Raw genomic sequence first — 17,727 nt, forward strand, 5'->3', positions numbered from 1 at the left:
TGGAGATTATCTCTTAGACCATTTTAAAATCCTATTTTTTATATATTTAAATTTTGATATTTAATTTTTAAAAAGTTTTAAAATTTAAAGATTACAGTGTACAAGTGAAATGGAGGGAAAACCCTAAGTTTAGAGACGCCTCTGTATTTGTCTAATATAGCTGCCACTTGAGAAAATATTTTTTCTGACTTGCATAACCACGTCCATATACTTTGCCAACATGATGAGCGCCTGAGATCATGCATGGCTAAGAGTGCATTTGCCTTCCTGAGGACCCAGACTATCCGCTTCTATCATTTAACCAGGCAGGCTTACTTTGAGGCTGCCCATCTCTCTAAGGCATTCTTGTGCTCAGAAGCCGTTCTGTCCTCTACAGCCTTAAGTGCACCTAAGCAGGAACTACGGCAGTGCCCCGGGATGGAGCCCGTGGTGGGACCTGGCAACAGGCATGTGCTCACAAAGGGACGCTTCCTGTTACACGCTTCCTCCTCACTGCCTTCTACATTGAGCATCTGTAGGCCCATCGCCAACCTTACAGGGCAGCTAGACATGAGTACTACACAATGCACACATGAAAGAAACACTGGCAATGTATTATTTTTATGTTGTTTAATTAAAAAACTCAAAAGATACAAAACAAGCATTTTACATAATGCATACATTTTCAACATCTGCAGATAAGATAAATAAAAGAAGGCTAAAGCAGACATATTGTGTATTGCTTCTCTTTGGTAAGTCACCAATATCATCCTTGTAGAAACAAAATGTTAAAAATAAAACCCATGGTCTTAAAATAATTGTCCCTTAGTATTGACAAAATATTCAGCAATAATACAGTAGATGTAGTTTTCAAATTGACAAGAATGCATAATACTTTTTTATTCTCCGAGGGGTAGGTAAGTAGCTGCTTTCCAAAATTAAGGCCTACAAGAGCCAACCTTTTTCTAGCTATCTTTTTCCTTGGCTCTTTTTTAAACGTCACATTCAAACTCCCACAAACCATTCCTTTGGAAAATTTCACATAGTAAACCTCTCTCACCAGTCAGCTTCACACCATCCATTCTGACCAACCCATTTCCTATGAGGCAATTCTGTTTTATTCAACGTCATGCAAACTCAGTGCCCCAAATAAAAAAACAAAAATTCCACTGAATTTGCTCCAACAAACAGCACGTATGCATATCCTGGCTCTACTAAAGCAATATATACAAGTCAGAACTAAGAGAAAACTAAAGGGCCCATTCAATACATAGCAGCTTATGTCTAAATATATACATGTATGTAATGTTTTCACAGTTAATCTTAAAAATTACATGATATGTTCAGAAATATTTCTCCAATGGTGTATAAATAATGCTTTAAAAGTCCAACTAATGAAATGAAATATAAGAGTGGATCAAATTAAATAATCTTCCGAGCCTTCAAGAACAGATGCTTGAGCTGGTAAAGCTTGAGGTGTGTTGTAAAGGGTGCTCTGTCTGCCCCACCAGGAAAGCAGTCCTCATCCTAAACCCGGTAGGAGAGAAACTCCAACATTTTGGAAGGAACGGGCAGTTTCTGGACTTCTTGGGTGGGCATCACTCTTCGAATCGACATGCGACATAAATGTTGAAGACTAGAGACTTGCCTTGGAGTGGCCCAAAAATACACACTTCCATCATGTGTCCTTTAGAGAAATGGAAAGACAATAATCAAGGCAGTGTATCAGCAGATTAACACATCTCACCTTAAAGTCTAGTAAGAACTCTGAGACAAGTAGCAGGGCTATACAGAGTTGGTCTAGGAAATCAACAACTTTTTCTGTTAAGAGAAGGGGCAGGAGAAATGGTTCAAGTGTGCTTGATACTTTTCTGGAAGAACAGGGATCAGTTCCAGCACCTCCTCCACGGTGGCTCTCCATCTGTGACCCAGCTCTAGACCACGCCCTCTTCTGGCCTCCACAGGGACTATGTGCACATGGTACAGTACAGACAGGCAAGCAAAATACACATAAAGAAAAAATAAGTCTTCAAGTGTTGGAGAGATGGCTCAGCATTTAAGAGCACTGAGGGGTTGGGGATTTAGCTCAGTGGTAGAGCACTTGCCTAGCAAGCGCAAGGCCCTGGGTTCGGTCCCCAGCTCCGAAAAAAAAAAAACAAAAAACAAAAAACAAAAACAAAAACAAAAAGTGAAGAGCACTGACTGCTCTTCCAGAGGTCCTGAGTTCAATTTCCAGCAACCACATGGTGGCTCACAACTATCTGTGATGAGATCTGATGTTCTCTTCTTGTGTCTGAAGACAGCTACAGTGTACTTATATAAATAAATCTTAAAAGAAAGAAAAAAGTCTTCAAAAGAAAAAGAAATAAGATGTACTATTACCCAGCAGCTAAAACACTGCCATCAGTAGAAAAGGCACAGCAGAGACCATTGCTCAAAGGTGCAACTTGTACTGGACAATCGTCACCAATGCTCCAGAACCTCACCATTCTGCAAGGGAAATAAGCTGAGTAAGTCAGAAGCAACTCATCACCGAGTACATACACACCAATCACTCTCAAACAGCATGGTAACTTTGGTTGAGATGGGCTCATATTTATACAACCCAAGACGGACAGCATCAAATTCTTGAACTTGCTGTTTTTCCTGCCCAAGAGCTGGGACTGCAATCTGTCTTCTCCATCCAGTTACTTTAACTCTGTTCTGTTTGAGATCAGCTCTCACTACAGAGCTCAAGCCGGAATCCCCTTGCTTCAGCCTCCCAAGTGCTGCAATTACAGGCCAGGGCCTCCGTATTCTATACTATGCACGTTTGCCACTTTATCTATCTGTGCGGACCAGTTTACACTTTATACCCTTTGGTAATTTGGATGAACTCCAAAGAGATTACAAGGCATGGCTTTATAACCTCACGCGTTTGAACCTGTAATGTTCAAGGCTGAAGCTTTGTCATTTTCTTACAAATAACCCGATCTAGTCGTTTCTACATTTGTCTAATCTCAAAAGCAGTGGCCACCAATTTACAGTGAGTACCACCAGCCAGGCGAAAATCAACACCTCCCAAGGTGTTGTCTAGAGACAGTAAATCCCAGTTACAAGATGGGCATGGCGGTTCACACAGAATTCTCAGCATTCAGGAGGCAGGGGTTCAAGGTCAACCTGGCCCACATATCAAGACCATTTCAAATACAAACAACTCCCCTATAAAAACCTAAATCTAGCTAAAGAGTGTTATGCGTTAAAGCACACTTTTAGTTAAGTAGAAGGATGATTTAAAAAAAGAACAAAGGCCCTGAGTTTGGTCCCCAGCTCCGGAAAAAAACAAAAAACAACAAACCCAAAACCTTTAAAAATCATTACTACCATCAAAACTATGCTATACTCACTTATCATCAGCAAGGCTGGCAACATGCAGTCCATCATGACTGAAAGACACAGCTCTTACCCATCGGTCATTTGCTCCTCCAGCAAATATTGGAGTAGGCGGGGGAAACAGGTGCCTGCGGCCAAAGACATATTTGCAGTATTTCAGAATCAATTCAAGAAACAACATAGCCTCTGAATAAGGTTTAAAGTGGGGTTTTGATGATACAATAAGACTAAAAAGAGTTGCTACAGCCAAGTTAAATGAAATCAGAAGCTGCTAATTTTACATTTTGTTAGGGATTCCAATTTTACACATTAACCTCTTTAAAACTATAGTGATAGCCAATGCTGAGTTACTGACTGAAATAATTCATGTTGCACTCACCCAAACTCCATCAGAGTGTCTCCAATGTGTGGGTCCCAGACATACACACGCGTATCGTAAGACGCAGTAGCTAGCAATGCTCCATCAGGAGAAAAGTCACAAGCTACGACATCATGGTGATGCCCTTCCAGTCTCCTTATCATGGTGTATTTATCCATATTCCAAAGGAAAACCTGAAATAATAAGAGGGAAATGTTATAGCTTCACTCAGACACACAGAGGACAAAGGGGCACATCTTAAACTACAATTGCTACTTTAATATTACATCAAATTAATTATAAATTATGAGTAATTTAAAGAATATGCTCAGTGTCGTAGATTAAAAATCAGTCTTTTAAGTTAATTAAAGCAGACATGCAAATTTCTATTTCAAATGTTTCTGTTAAATGTTAATTTAAAAAATAAGCCTAAAGGGAAAATAAAGGCAATGCAATTTAACCACCAATACTGAAATCCATTTATTCCAAAAACTAATTAACTATAAAATATATGGAAATAAATAGGGTTAAGTATTACAAACCCCTTTCTCTTTTTTCCAGAAACTACCAATTTTTAAAAACATATACAGACAGAAAATGTAACGTTAGCAACTGTTACTCCACTGGCATCTCCCTTTGAGATAATCACTTGTTTACAATAGGCTTGGGTCACCACCGAGAGCCTAGGAAGAGAAACAGATACTGCAAGCAAAGAGAATTTTCACAGCCAAAAATAATTTTGTTGGCAAACAACAAGGATGTTACTAAACCATATTACAAATGAAAATACTATTTTATGAAAATATTACAACATATTTTGGTAATCAAGATTTAACACTTATTTTTCCAAACTGACTATAATCATTAGTTATTTTCACCATAAAATAGTTAAATTACTTAAACAAGTCCACATACAGTTTAGATTTTAAACATTGAAAGACTGTGCAGAAGGTTCTAAATAAGTTTTGCTGGTTTTTTGCTTTGAGGCAGTGTCTCACCAAGAAGTCCAGGCTGGTTTTTAAGGAGCCCAGGTTGGCCTTTAGTTTGTGATCTACTTGCCTCAGCCTCTCAAGCAGTTCTCAACAGTACTCTAATGCTCACTATTAGATTAAATGTAAGCTGGGAGGTTTACAGCATGCCTAGTGAGACAGCTTCCTCCTCTTGAAGTAGACTCCTTCCTGCTACTTCCTTTCTGCACATATTACTTCCAAAGGAAAATAAGTATAATAACTGGGTAAATAATTTACGGTACTGCTAGTATCTTAAGAATTCAAAAAACCGAGAAAGCCCTCAAAAAACCAATTACTGTACATTATTGGTTTCACTTGTCAGACTCTAAAATTCCTTCATACTGGAAGATCAATTTACTCAGGAGTCTGGACATTACTGTGGGGGAAATTATTTTTTTAAAGAGGGGGAAAAAAAGAAAAGAAAAAGAAAAGAAAGAAGAGCAGAAAGTGGACATGGACCGACCAGCACCTGTGTACGTACAGTACACCTTGCAGCCGAATGCAAGGTTACTTCATCCTAGGGTAAAGGTCGCCCCCAGCCCGGTAGCCAGAGATGCCACTCTTTCTGCCCAGCTAGCACCATTATGCGCCTGTGTGTGAGTGGTGCCAGCATAACCTCAATCACACCAATATTGCTGCCACCACCTGTGACAGGGAAAGCAAGAAGCATATGGAAAACACACAGCCTAAAATCGCAATGTCAACATCTAGCTTGTCTTTATGATTAAAAAAAAAAAAAACAAAAAACAAAAAACAAAAACAAAAGACAAAACTAAGCTATTTTGTTTTAAACTCCTAACATTCACAACTATCATTTTAACATACTTCTTGACAAAATAAAAGTGTTTTATCTACACCCTCCACCCCCATCAGTTCAAAGAGTGTTGCGATCATTACATGTATTTTGGAGTTCATCCAGTTTCATACTCAACGCTGCTGAACTCTTAAAAATACATTAGCTCAGAGCTAGTAAACTGACAGTTCACTAAAGTATATCTATAACCCTTAACAGTCACCACTTAGGCTGTCATAGGCACGCTGTAAAACCATGTGCAGCTTCATCTATAATCCACTGTAGGACATACAGGAGTTATAATGTTACTATGCTTATAAAGTACTTTTTTTCCAGTTAAATGTCCAACTGAGACTCAAAACTTAAAAACAAAACAAAACCAGCAAACTGGACAAAACAAAAACAAAGAAATCAATTGGCAAGAAAATATCTTAAAAATGGACTAATCTTACTTATCTACAGCACATAAGCATTCCTAGACTTCATTCACAAAAAAATACCCTCACTAACCCTTCATTTTATAAACATCTCTAAAAGCAATTCAATTCTCAATTCACAAATATCTAATTTTCTACATGCAAATTCTCTCCATCATGAAATAAAGCACTTAAGATATTCATGACACCAAGCACAAACTTAATAGGTCACTCAGATTTGAAATGATTAAGCATACATCATCATCCAATTCAGCACATGGACAAGAACTTTGATACATACTGCTTTACTGGCTCCAACTGAACACAGCATAGAACAGTCTGGAGAAAACGCACAACTGTATACCCAATTCTGATGGCCCCGCAATACTTTCACCATATTTCCTGAACGAAAGAAGCATCTGTGTCAGGACACATCTCAAACCAGTAGCGCCTTGACTGACAAGACGGTAGTCTACAGTTATCATAAATAAACCTTTACAGCTAGAAGAGATGGATATAGGTCTTCAGTATTTGCCCTTCCTTTCTTCCAAAGCAGGGTCTCTGTATGTAGTCCTGGCTGTTCTAGAACTCACTATGTAGACCAGGCTTGCTTCAAACTCAGAGGGTGGTATTTGTTGCTTGATAAAATGACACAGGGCTGGAGACGCACCTGGCAGTCAGGCGCGCACTCTGCTCTGCAGAGGACATGATTTGATTCCCAGCACTTTACTGCTCTTGACCGCCTCAGACACCCATACATAAGCACATGAAGACAACATGAACATACAGAACTAAAAATGATACAGTTTAGAATGTAAAAGCCAGGCATGCTAATGTATACCTTTAATCTCAGTATTTAGGGGACAAAGGCAGCCTGATCTACATTTGTTTCTATAAAGCAAGATAAAATCAATACACCATTTCTAAGAAACTGAGTACACCCACATAAACATCTCTTTTTATGAAAGAATTTATGACCTATGCTTACCAGCATTTAACCATGTTACAAATCCTGATTTGTAAATCAGGCTATAATCTAAATTTTATTGGATGACTGGATTTGTTTTAAAAAAAATTAAGTTTTTTTAATTTTGAAATTTCATTTATTTAATATGTATGAGTATTTTGCTTGCATATATGTCTGGGTAGCAGCTGCAGTGTCTGCAGAGGCCAGATGTTAAATTCCTTGGAACTAGAGTTACAGATCTGTGTGGATGGTCTGAGCAGTGTCAAGACGGTTTATTATAGTAACTGCTGGTTCCTGTTCTGACTTACTTAAACTTCACTGTACAAAATAGGCATGATGGAACACATCTTTAGTCCTGACATTCTTATAGGCAGGTGGGTCTCTTGTGAGGCCAGCCTGGTCTACTTTGTAATTTCCAGGCCAGCTAAGGCTAGAGAGATCCTAGCTCAAAAAACTGAAACAAAACATGGTTCTTTTACACAGGCAGGGGAAGGACAGAAGACATACATACCATCATCTTTCAGGTCCCACACTCTAAGAGTTTTGTCTCTTGAAGCGGATACAAGGAGTAAGCTCCCATCTGGAGCAAAAGTTAAGTCTCTAACCACTTCGATATGGTCTACCAAATTAAGGAGGAGTTTTCCTAAATGTGATTGAAAGGAGAAAAAAAAAATGGACGACAAGATTATTTCTTATCTTCTATTTTTATAGTTTTGTTAACTGTAAAAAAAAAAAAGACATTCTTGGGTACCTCGTTTTATGAAATAAATTGTTTCACTTATTAACTAATGACTATTGTTACTTGTAAGATTTCACTACTCAGAAATTTAAGCAATTTTTCCCCAAGATAACAACAAACCCTGCATGTATTAGAAAACTGTAAAAGAAATGACTGAATTCCCCAACTCAATAACATTATTGTGTTCTGTGGTACATCTTGCATAAATGCTCACTTAAAACGTGTTGTATTTATGAATAAACAGAATATGCCAAGAACTAGAACAAAATCAAAACCTTTTCTTTCCTTGTATCACTGGTCACTGAACCTCAGGTGGAAGCAATGTTCAGCAAGTAAGTACTTTACCACTGAGCTTCCCCCCTCACCTTTGGTGGCAGTCCATGCTGCCTTCACCCTGCTAAAGGTGGCTAGGCTAGCCACTCAAGCCTTCTCAGTGCTGAGGTCACAACTATGTACCACCATGCCCAGTTTGAACATAACTTACTTTTTTTCATTTTTGGTTTTTTGTTTTTGTGACAGGGTCTCTTTACATAGCCCTAGCTGACCCAGAACTCACTATGTAGATGGGGCTGGCCTCAAACAGAGAGCCACCTACCTCTGCTTCCTGATGCTCAAAGGCATCTCTGCTACCACACCCCACCTTGAATACTTTTCAATTGCTCAAAGAATTCACCTTTCCCACCTATGCAGTTAGACGTTGGATAAAGTGACTGACTAACCTTCTGAAGGTTAGACGTGGATAATGAAACTCTGATTTGTGAGCTGGGCATGGCGGTGCACACTTTTACTTGGGAGGCAGAAGAGGCAGGCGCATAGATCTCTGACTTTGAGGCCAGCCTGGTCTACAAATGGAGCTCCAGGACTATGCTTGGCCCAGGGAGTGGGACTATAAGGAGCTATAGCCTTGTTGGAAGTAGGTGTCACTGTGGGTATGGGTTTTAATACCCTTGTCCTGGCAGCCTCTGAAAGAAGTTAGTTTTAGAACTCTCAGCTATTCCTATACCATGCCTGCCTGCTCCCATCTTGATGATAATGGACTGCCTCTTAGCCTGTAAGCCAGCCCCAATTAAATGTTGTCCTTATAAGAGCTGTCTTGGTCGTGGCTGTTTGTTCACAGCAGTAAAACTCTATGACACCAACCCTCTGATTTGTAGCTGGTTAAGTGGCCCAGATGGTAGGTGCTTGCCTAGTGGGCATGTGAAGAAGCCCCAGAGTTAGTTTCCTAGCACTGCATAAAACTGGGGGAGTTGCAGCACATGCCCGTAATCCTGGTACTCAGGATATGGTGGCTGGAGGGGCGGAGTTAAAGTCATCTTCACTACACAGTGAGTTTGAGACCTGCTTGGAATACAAATAAACTGGTTTCCCTTGAAAACCCCTAAGTTATAATTGAAAAAGCAAGTAAGACATTTTGCTGAGTCAGAAACTAAAATTTGCTGACTCAGCTTATAATGAACTAAAAATAAATCCCAAACCTGCTTTGCATATTTTATCAAGCAGTATAAACTCTTATTATTCTCTGAGACTTATTTATAAAGACACATAAATTCTCACTTTTCCATAAAGTCCTCAAATCATATACTCTAGTGCTTCCATCATAAAATCAGGTTCACTTTCAAAGCCGTGAATCCATACCTGTATACACATCCCAGATCTTGATGCGACCATTGTTTAACCCTGTGGCAAGGAGCAGCTGATCCTGTCCAAATCTGAACCGATGCCATTCTATATTAACACAACGACTCTGTTTTTCTGGAACTGAAGATCCAAAAGCAAGACTCCAGACTATGTCTCCACAGTCTATAATGTGTTCACGGGGCTTATTTTTTTGACCACCATTACTATTTTGTCTTGCCAATTTTAGACAGCTTGAATTGGTAACATTCTTGGAACCATGCAAAAGACTGAGGGGAAAAGATCGAAAATGAGTATTTCTTTATAACGAACTTCTGTAGACACTGTTAGCACTTGTTAAGTCTTCTTAATACAATTGTAGCACTACTTCTAAAGATGGAAAAGTTCGTTATCTGAAATACAAGGCTAGACAAATTTAACTCTCAAAAACTATTGATGGCTGAGAGAGTCCTCAGTAAGAAAACAACTTCTAACTTCTTTTCCTTCCAAATTGCCTTTGATAGAAATTCTTTAACATAGTAAAGTCTGGTCCCACTTGAGAGTAGGCACTGTTGTCAGTGTCCAGCACTGGCCAGTCTCAACTGAGACAGCTTCTATCACAGGAAATATATATCCAGTGGTGAAACTAGACTCATAACATACTCTCAGAAGAGAGCTTAGGGTGAGAAAAACAGTAATTTCTTGATATGAACTTAAGGACTAATTTAGCTCATTTGCAAAATATTAATAATTATATAACCCATCTTTTGAGATGCTAAATTGTTTCAGGAAGCCAGAGACCTCAGAAAACTTTAAAGCTATCATGAATATGCCCTTAACTCAAGCAGAGATAAAAAGCTCAAATAAAAGAATCATGTGCTGATACAAAGACAGCACAACTAAATTAGGTTCCTTCAGAAAGTTATCTGGATGAGAACTTCAGTGACCCTGGTGCATAGTGAAGGGATCACACAAGCTTAAGTAAAATCTTATTAACTTGGAAAAACAGACATATAAAACCAGTTGGTAGAATGCTTGCAGAGCAAACATGAAACCCCAGGTCTGATCTCTACCACAACATAATGGGGTATGGTGGCGTACTCAGTTATTCCAGCAATTCTGAGCAGAAACGCAGGGTGTTAGAAGCTCAGTGTCATGCTAGGCTATAGACTAAATCTGAAGTTGGCCTAAGCTAAAGCCTCCCCACCCTACTCCAACCAGCTAGGGGCTGTGGCTCACACCCAGACAGCATCATCCCAGAGGCTGAGACAGGATCATGAATTTAAAGCCAAACTGGGCCACGAAGTAGGTCTATTTTAGAGAAAAATCTGATACGCACCTCTATTAACCAATAAAGTATGTAAAATCCAAAGTGAGTGACTTTTTTTTTTTGGGACTAGGTCTCTTCTATTACGTATCCCTGACAGTCCTGTGTGACCTGGCTGGCTCTGAACCTGAGAGCCACACGCCTCCTCTACTTCCCAGTGCTGGGATTAAAAAGTCAGGTCATTCTTTACATAGATCTTCAAGAAGACTTGAACTACAAACAAACTTATAACCCTAGTTGTAAAGAAAACTTAAAATGTTTTATTACCCAACATTGAAAGACAATAGTAAATTCTACAAAAACAAAGGAGTCTTACAAGTTCTTAAGGCACTGGGACCACGGGACAAGCTTCACTATGCGATATCCTTGTGACCATGCAAAGTATGAACCATCCGGAGCAAAAGCAACAGTCCAGTTTTCACCACCACATTTCTTGTCGAAAGGAGCTGCTGGGGCTAACAGTTCTCCTATAGTGCGCGACCTCACTAAAACAAGACGAAAACAAAAAACAGGATATTATATCGTCAACAGATTCAGATGGCCTCATATTATTTTGGAATTTGCTAAGGTTGTCTCCTTTTCTTTTAGACAGGGCTTAATCAGCTTTCTACCCATACAACATTAGAGATTCGCTTTGTTTTTGATAGTGGTTTTCCAAGAGATTTAAAGTATGTCACTAGGCATGGTAGGCACACCTATCATCTCAGCACTTAGAAGGCTCAGCGTTAGGGGTTGGGGATTTAGCTCAGTGGTAGACCGCTTGCCTAGGAAGCGCAAGGCCCTGGGTTCGATCCCTAGCTGGGGGGGAGGCTCAGCGTTCAGGAGTTCAAGACCAGCCTCAGCCAGGGCCACATGAAACCTTGTCACAAAGTTTCAGTGTAGTGAAGTGGGGGCTGGATGACACCGCATTAAGGCCAACCTGGCCTTAAACAGGCAGGCGCCATGAAAGTGGGAAGGGAAAAGAGAGAACAAAAGGGGAATTAAGACTGTTATCTTTCAAGAACTATAAATCCTTAGGCTTAGGTTGTCTTGCAAAGTTGTTTTACAAGAAGCTCTGGTTTCTAGCTTTAGCGTAGCACAAACCAGGTAGAGAATTAGAATTTTAAGGTCACCTCAGCTACATGGTCAGTTCAGAGTCAGCTCAGGCTACATTTTTTTTTTAATTTTCCAGTTATCCTGAAGGCTGGGAAGAGCTGGAGAGGGACAGCAAAATGACCCAGTGGGTAAATACATACACCTGCTGCCAAGCTTGACCACTTGAGTTCAATTCCCAGTACCCACATGGCAGAAGGAAAGAAGCCACTTTTATTCTCCACACGTAATGCGTGTAATTTTCAAACAGTAGAGGAGAGCTGGAGATACAGCTCAAAAGTAGCATGCTTGCCTAACAAGTATGAGGCCCTGGCATCCACTGGGGCGTAATGGGGTGGGGTGGGGAAAAGACCTGATCAATGAACTCTGCAGTCTATATGATATATAGTAATTAGTATAGCATCTAGCATGTCAAGTGTTCAATTAATATTTACTTAACAAATAGAAAAGCACATGTATAAACTCCCATTTTGAAGTTATTAAGTATATTCCTGGCCCATTTAACAAGTCAAATAAGTAGTTTAAAATCCACAAAGAAACCTGATATCCACTTTTCTACATTATTCTGAAAACTTCCTTCTTGTATGGAAATATCATAACCATATATCACTAAGATAAATAGAACTATTTTGCTTAAACAATGTTTTCTTTTTTTTTTTTTTTTTTAGTTCTTTTTTTCGGAGCTGGGGACCGAACCCAGGGCCTTGCGCTTCCTAGGCAAGTGCTCTACCACTGAGCTAAATCCCCAACCCCTTCTTTTTTTTTAAATACTCAAAGTCTGCTGGATGGCAGTGGCCCATGCCTTCAATCCCATCACTCAGTTGGCAGAAGCAGGCAAGAATCTCTGAGTTTGAGGCTAGCCTGGTCTACAGAGTTCCAGGGTTACATAGTTACATACAGGGTTACATACACTGCCTCAAGGGGAACAAAAAAAAAAAAAAAAAAAAAAAGAAAGAAAATGAAACAAAACAAAGAATTCAAAATCTTTCTTCTGCCCCATCCACTTTCTCAACTCTGATTCTGATCAGAGAGAACAAACATTTAACATTTTTTCTTTTCTATTTTTCGGAGCTGGGGACCAAACCCAGGGCCTTGCGCTTGATAGGCAAGCGCTCTACCACTGAGCTAAATCCCCAACCCCTAACAATCTTGATCTCATGACATTACATGATACCTATTCCAGAGTCTTTTCTAGGATACAGTATTTCTTGTTCTTTCAATCATTCTTCAGATTATAGAGTTTTGAGTCCATTTTCTATCTTTTCCTACCTTAATTAATCTTACCACATTTTCCTGGATACATTGCAGTTGATAATAACCCTTAGAAAAGTGATACCCAGTTCTGGACACTGTACTTCCTGGTGTGGTTTTATCAATGTGCCTAAACTCACATTCACGTTATGGGCAGTCACATGAGTGTGATGTAAGAGTAGTGAGCTGGGGAGCCTCAGTGCCTGCAGAGTGGCTTTCCAATGCCTAAATCCAGAACAAGTCCATTGTGGCAGGCTTCCTGCCCCTTCCCAAGCCTACACTCTTACATGGGTCCTTTCACCAGGGTTCTTTTCTTATACCCAGCCCCCACCCCAAACTGGGATTCCTGCTTCACCTTCATCTATTGGTCAAAATTAATGAATTTTAGTAGAAGGCGCCTTGTTCACAAATAAGGAAGCAAGCTTTAAAATTTTACTTTTTTAAAGGCAATGGAAGTAGTAACTTTAAAAGAGAATGCAATGCACCCAAGTTAATCTAAGTATAATACTTTATTTCCCACAAATTTAAGTCTGTACTTTAAGGTTACTTTTAAGAAATAATCTTGGGCACAATCATTTGGCTACTTTTCTTTATTAAGTGTTAATATGATAGGGATTTGGCTGGTTCAAACACCAAACCCGAAACAATTCACTAACTCATCTTAAACATTCTAGTATTATTATAAAAACAGTAAAAACAAATGTTACATAGTCAACATTTTCTAAGTGCCTTCAGGTTTCCTAACCTGAAGGTTAGCTAACAGACACAAATGATTTTTATACTTTAATCAGCTGTTTTAAATACTCAAGTTCGGACTAGTAAATATTTCCCTAAAGTGCTTTGAAAAAGAAATGTAATAGGACCGTGGGAAACTGACCCTAAAACACAACATATGTGCACAGTACTTCACCACGAGTCACCATTGGAAAAAGCTAACCAGATTGAAGTTCTTCTTCACATTCCACCCTCCGATTTCATACCCAGAAAGGAAGTGTGACAGTGCCTTGTTAAAGAGAGGGTAGGGTAGGGAGTGCTCAGGGCTGTTATGTCCTGTCCTGGAACTCTTCAATCATTCACGGAGTCCTGCCCTTTCCTTTAGCATGTGCATGAAAATCCAAATTTGACATGACTAGAATCAATGCCAGGGTATTGGGGGAAGAGGGAGTGGTATTAACACCAAGCTATACGATGTCTATCTAACCTTGTATCCAAATGACGCTTCAAATACAAACAAAAAACTTAGAAAAAGGACAAATTCCATACATTTGGCACTTAATTTTCTTATATCAAGGAAACAAGGAGACATAAAAGTGAAAAAACAAATCCCCTCTTAAAAAGAGTAAGTGGGGGCTGGAGAGATGGCTCAGTGGTTAAGAGCACTGACTGCTCTTCCAGAGGTCCTGAGTTCAAATCCCAGCAACCACATGGTGGCTCACAACCATCTGTCATAGGATCTGATGCCCTCTTCTGGTGTGTCTGAAGACAGCTACAGTGTACTTACATATAATAAATAAATTTAAAAAAAAAAAAAAAAAAAAAAGAGTAAGTGGGGGGTTGGTGGTTTAGCTCAGTGGTAGAGCACTTGCCTAGCGAGCGCAAGGCCCTGGGTTCGGTCCCCAGCTCCAAAAAAAAGAAAAAAGAAAAAAAAAAAAAAAGAGCAAGTGGTGGGGCTGGAGAGATGGCTCAACTATTCTTCCAGAGGTCCTGAGTTCAATTCCCAGCAACCACATGGTGGCTCACAACCATCTGTAAAGAGATCAGATGCCCTCTTCTGGTGTGTCTGAAGATAGCCACAGTGTACTTATATATAATAAATGAATAAATCTTTAAAAAAAAATGGTTATTTAATGAATCTCCCTTAGCAACTACACTAAAGCACTATTTATCCCCTTAAAAAAAAAGGGGGGGGGGGCTGGAAATGGCTCAAGGGTTAAGAGCACTGGCTGCTCTTCCAGAGTTCAATTTCCAGCAACCACATGGCAGTCACAACCTTATGGGATGGGCTCTGATGCCCTCTTCTGGTGTGTCTGAAGACAGCTACAGTGAACTCACATACATAAAATAAACTTTAAAAAGGTAGGAATGTTATGATTCTGTAGCTTTAACATGGTTAGAAAACTAGTATTAATTAGCCATTCAACTTCATCCTTCAGAAAACAAGCTCCCCCAATTCTGTTACTAGTCATTTGTGTACAGAAATCCATCCACATATAAGAAAAAAAAATTGTGATTAGCTCAGCTTTTCACTCTTCCTAGGAATACCTCCTCCAACCACTTAGCAAAGTCATACACGTGAGGAACGAGAAAATGGAAAGGCTCTGCTCAGTAGCTACTGCTTTTTTTCTTTTTTTTTTAAAACTGGATTTCACTATGTAGTCTTGGATACTGGAAATGGCTATGCAGACCATACTGATCTCGAACTCAGGTCTGCCTGCCTCTGCGTGCTGGGATGAGCCATGCTAAGCCAACTTAAAAACAAAACAGTGGGGCTGGAGAGATGGCTCAGTGGTTAAGAGCACTGACTGCTCTTCCAGACTCCCTGAGTTCAAATCCCAGCAACCACATGGTGGCTCACAACCATCTGTAATGAGATCTGATGCCCTCTTCAGGTGTGGATGAAGACAACTACAGCGTACTTATATATAAATAAATAAATCTTAAAAAAAAAAAAACAAAAACAAAAACAAAAAAAAAACAAAACAGTGGGGTTGGGGATTTGGCTCACTGGTAGAGCGCTTGAGCGCAAGGCCCTGGGTTCGATCCCCAGCTGGGGGGGGGGGGTGGACAGTGGGCTGGAAAGAGATGGCTCAGTGGTTGGGAGCACTGATTGCTCTTCCAGAGGTCCTGAGTTCAAATCCCAGCAACCACATGGTGGCTCACAACCTTATGGGATGGGATCTGATGACTTCTGGTGTGTTTGAAGACACAGCTACAGTGCACTTAAATAATAAATAAGTCTTTAAAAAAAAAAAACAAAAAAAGTAATATCAGTGCCTACTGATGACTTCACTCAACAAATCTCACCCAATGACCTCAAAGATGGCTCCTGGGCTGGAGAGATGGCTCAGTGGTTAAGAGCACTAACCGCTCTTCCAGAGGTCCTGAGTTCAAATCCCAGCAACCACATGGTGGCTCAACCATCTGTAATGGTGCCCTCTTCTGGTGTGTTTAACGTTTTAAAAATTCTTTTTAAAAAAAAAAACCAACTTGAAAAAAAAAAAGGTGGCTTCTTTGAGAGACTTTAAACAGTGCTTTAAAGTGCTAAGTGCTTTAAAGTGGCCACAGGGCAGGTCTGGCCCACACCCTTCGACTCCCCATTGTCCAATCTTCTGCCTGGCGCGTGACACTAGCAACTGCTTCATCCTCAGTACAATAGCCCTCCTTCAGCCACTCCACCTATTCATACTGCTCCTCCCGTGTACGTAGGCAACACACTCCCTCCTTTGAACCCTCACTTTCATAACGCCATCCTTTTAAAAAGCAAAAACTTTTCCACGCTTATGGCACCTCTTCAGGCCCCTTTCTCATTAGAATACCTGACATACAGAAGCTTCTCCTCCTACTGTACCTCAAAACACAAAAATTCACTACTTTTCTCCACCACTGACTTAAGAGAACCTAGGATAGACCACTAAGTCTATGCTAGCAATCCTCCAGGCCCACTCGACAAACAAGGATAGCCGGGAGAACCCCAGGATGTGGGACCCGCACCCCAGCTGGTGATGGTGTCATTAGGTTTTGCCCGGCCGTGACCGTCCAGCCCGGCTTCACCGTAACTCCGAGGCCCGCTCTGGGGCGCCGGTTCATTCACTCCCGGCCGACGCCCATCCTGGGACCGCTTCCTCCCGCCACACGGCGCGGGTCCTTGCCTCTCTCCGCTTCTCCGGAGCCTCGGCATCTTGTCCCACGCTTCTCGTGGGCCTTGGCATTGGACTTCCCCCTTCTACCATCCCCCACACCTACCCTCGCTCCCCCCGCCAGCCCCGGAGCCAACCCCTTCGCACTCTGCCCGTCGTCCCCGCGCTCTCCCTCCATCCTGGGCCTCACCGATCTCTTTCTCGTTGACCCTCGGGGGAAAGCTGGCCATCTATGGGTCACCGTCTGATTCCGGGAACTCGATTCAGGCGCGACGACAGAGAAGGGACTCGATGGGGGCTGAGGGGCGTGACGCGAGCTCGGTCTTTTTCGGGTGTGGGGACTGAACAGAGAGCGCGGGCGGCCGCTGCGGCTCCTGTAGACTGCTCCGGGGAAATCACCGGAATGCCTGGAACCAAGCCACCGGATCACACTCAGACAAAAGAGCCGACGCGCCTTCCACTGACAGACTCAAACAGCCAGCCACTGCTTCCGCCGCCAAACCAGACACTGGGACAAGATGGCGGGCGGCACTGATAATATCTGGGAGGCGGGGTGTGGTGAATGACGTCAGTCCATCAGGCCCCGCCTCCCGACGCAGGGAACGTGACTGTCTGAGACCACGGACCGGCGTGAGCCCTCAAAGCGCAACCTGCGGGCAGTTTCGAAGTGGAAGGCTCTTTGCAAAGGGAAAGGCGAGGATTGTGTAATGCACGTGACTGAACCGGAAAAAGCAAAGTAGACGTTTCAGAAGCTTACCCCATTTAGCTAGTTTTCTGGCTTCTAGGTACCTGGGACGTGAAGGCTGCACAGAAGAAAGAGATACGATGAAAATTAGCATAGTGGTGTCCAATTGGTCAGCAGGAGAGCCAGCTGGTTTTAGGAAAGACAGTTGATGGAGGAGACCCAGGGTGATGGGGCCTCACCTCTGAGCCCTCCCGCAAGGTTGCTTCT

The 17,727-nt window shown here is 41.3% G+C and overlaps 1 protein-coding gene across 9 annotated transcripts; it reads right to left on the reverse strand.

Moving 5' to 3' along the window:
- Positions 1-594: 594 nt before the first annotated feature.
- Wsb1 (WD repeat and SOCS box-containing 1) lies at positions 595-17,285 on the reverse strand. 9 transcript variants are annotated; one of them, XR_015630607.1, is made up of 10 exons: positions 16,966-17,285; positions 10,892-11,060; positions 9,270-9,538; positions 7,407-7,538; positions 6,230-6,330; positions 5,201-5,364; positions 3,731-3,903; positions 3,366-3,479; positions 2,362-2,469; positions 595-1,666 (listed from the first exon to the last, which is right to left on the reverse strand). XR_015630607.1 is itself a non-coding variant. In NM_001042561.1 (9 exon segments), coding segments are annotated over 9 exon segments (1,266 nt in total). In that variant the 5' UTR covers positions 17,006-17,103; the 3' UTR covers positions 595-1,506.
- Positions 17,286-17,727: the final 442 nt, after the last annotated feature.

Source organism: Rattus norvegicus, chromosome 10, assembly GCF_021556685.1.
Source record: "Rattus norvegicus strain SHRSP/BbbUtx chromosome 10, alternate assembly SHRSP_T2T, whole genome shotgun sequence".
Lineage (NCBI taxonomy): Eukaryota > Metazoa > Chordata > Mammalia > Rodentia > Muridae > Rattus > Rattus norvegicus.

Excerpts from the sequence above, each read along its gene's own strand:
- Wsb1 (XM_087572008.1), bottom strand. The coding sequence starts at position 6,325 with ATGGTGAAAGTATTGCGGGGCCATCAGAATTGGGTATACAGTTGTGCG. Across the intron at positions 2,470-3,365 it reads GCCAGCCTTGCTGATGATAA|AATGGTGAGGTTCTGGAGCA; the intron begins GTGAGTATAGCA and ends TTTCCCTTGCAG. Across the intron at positions 1,667-2,361 it reads GGCAGTGTTTTAGCTGCTGG|GACACATGATGGAAGTGTGT; the intron begins GTAATAGTACAT and ends ATTTCTCTAAAG.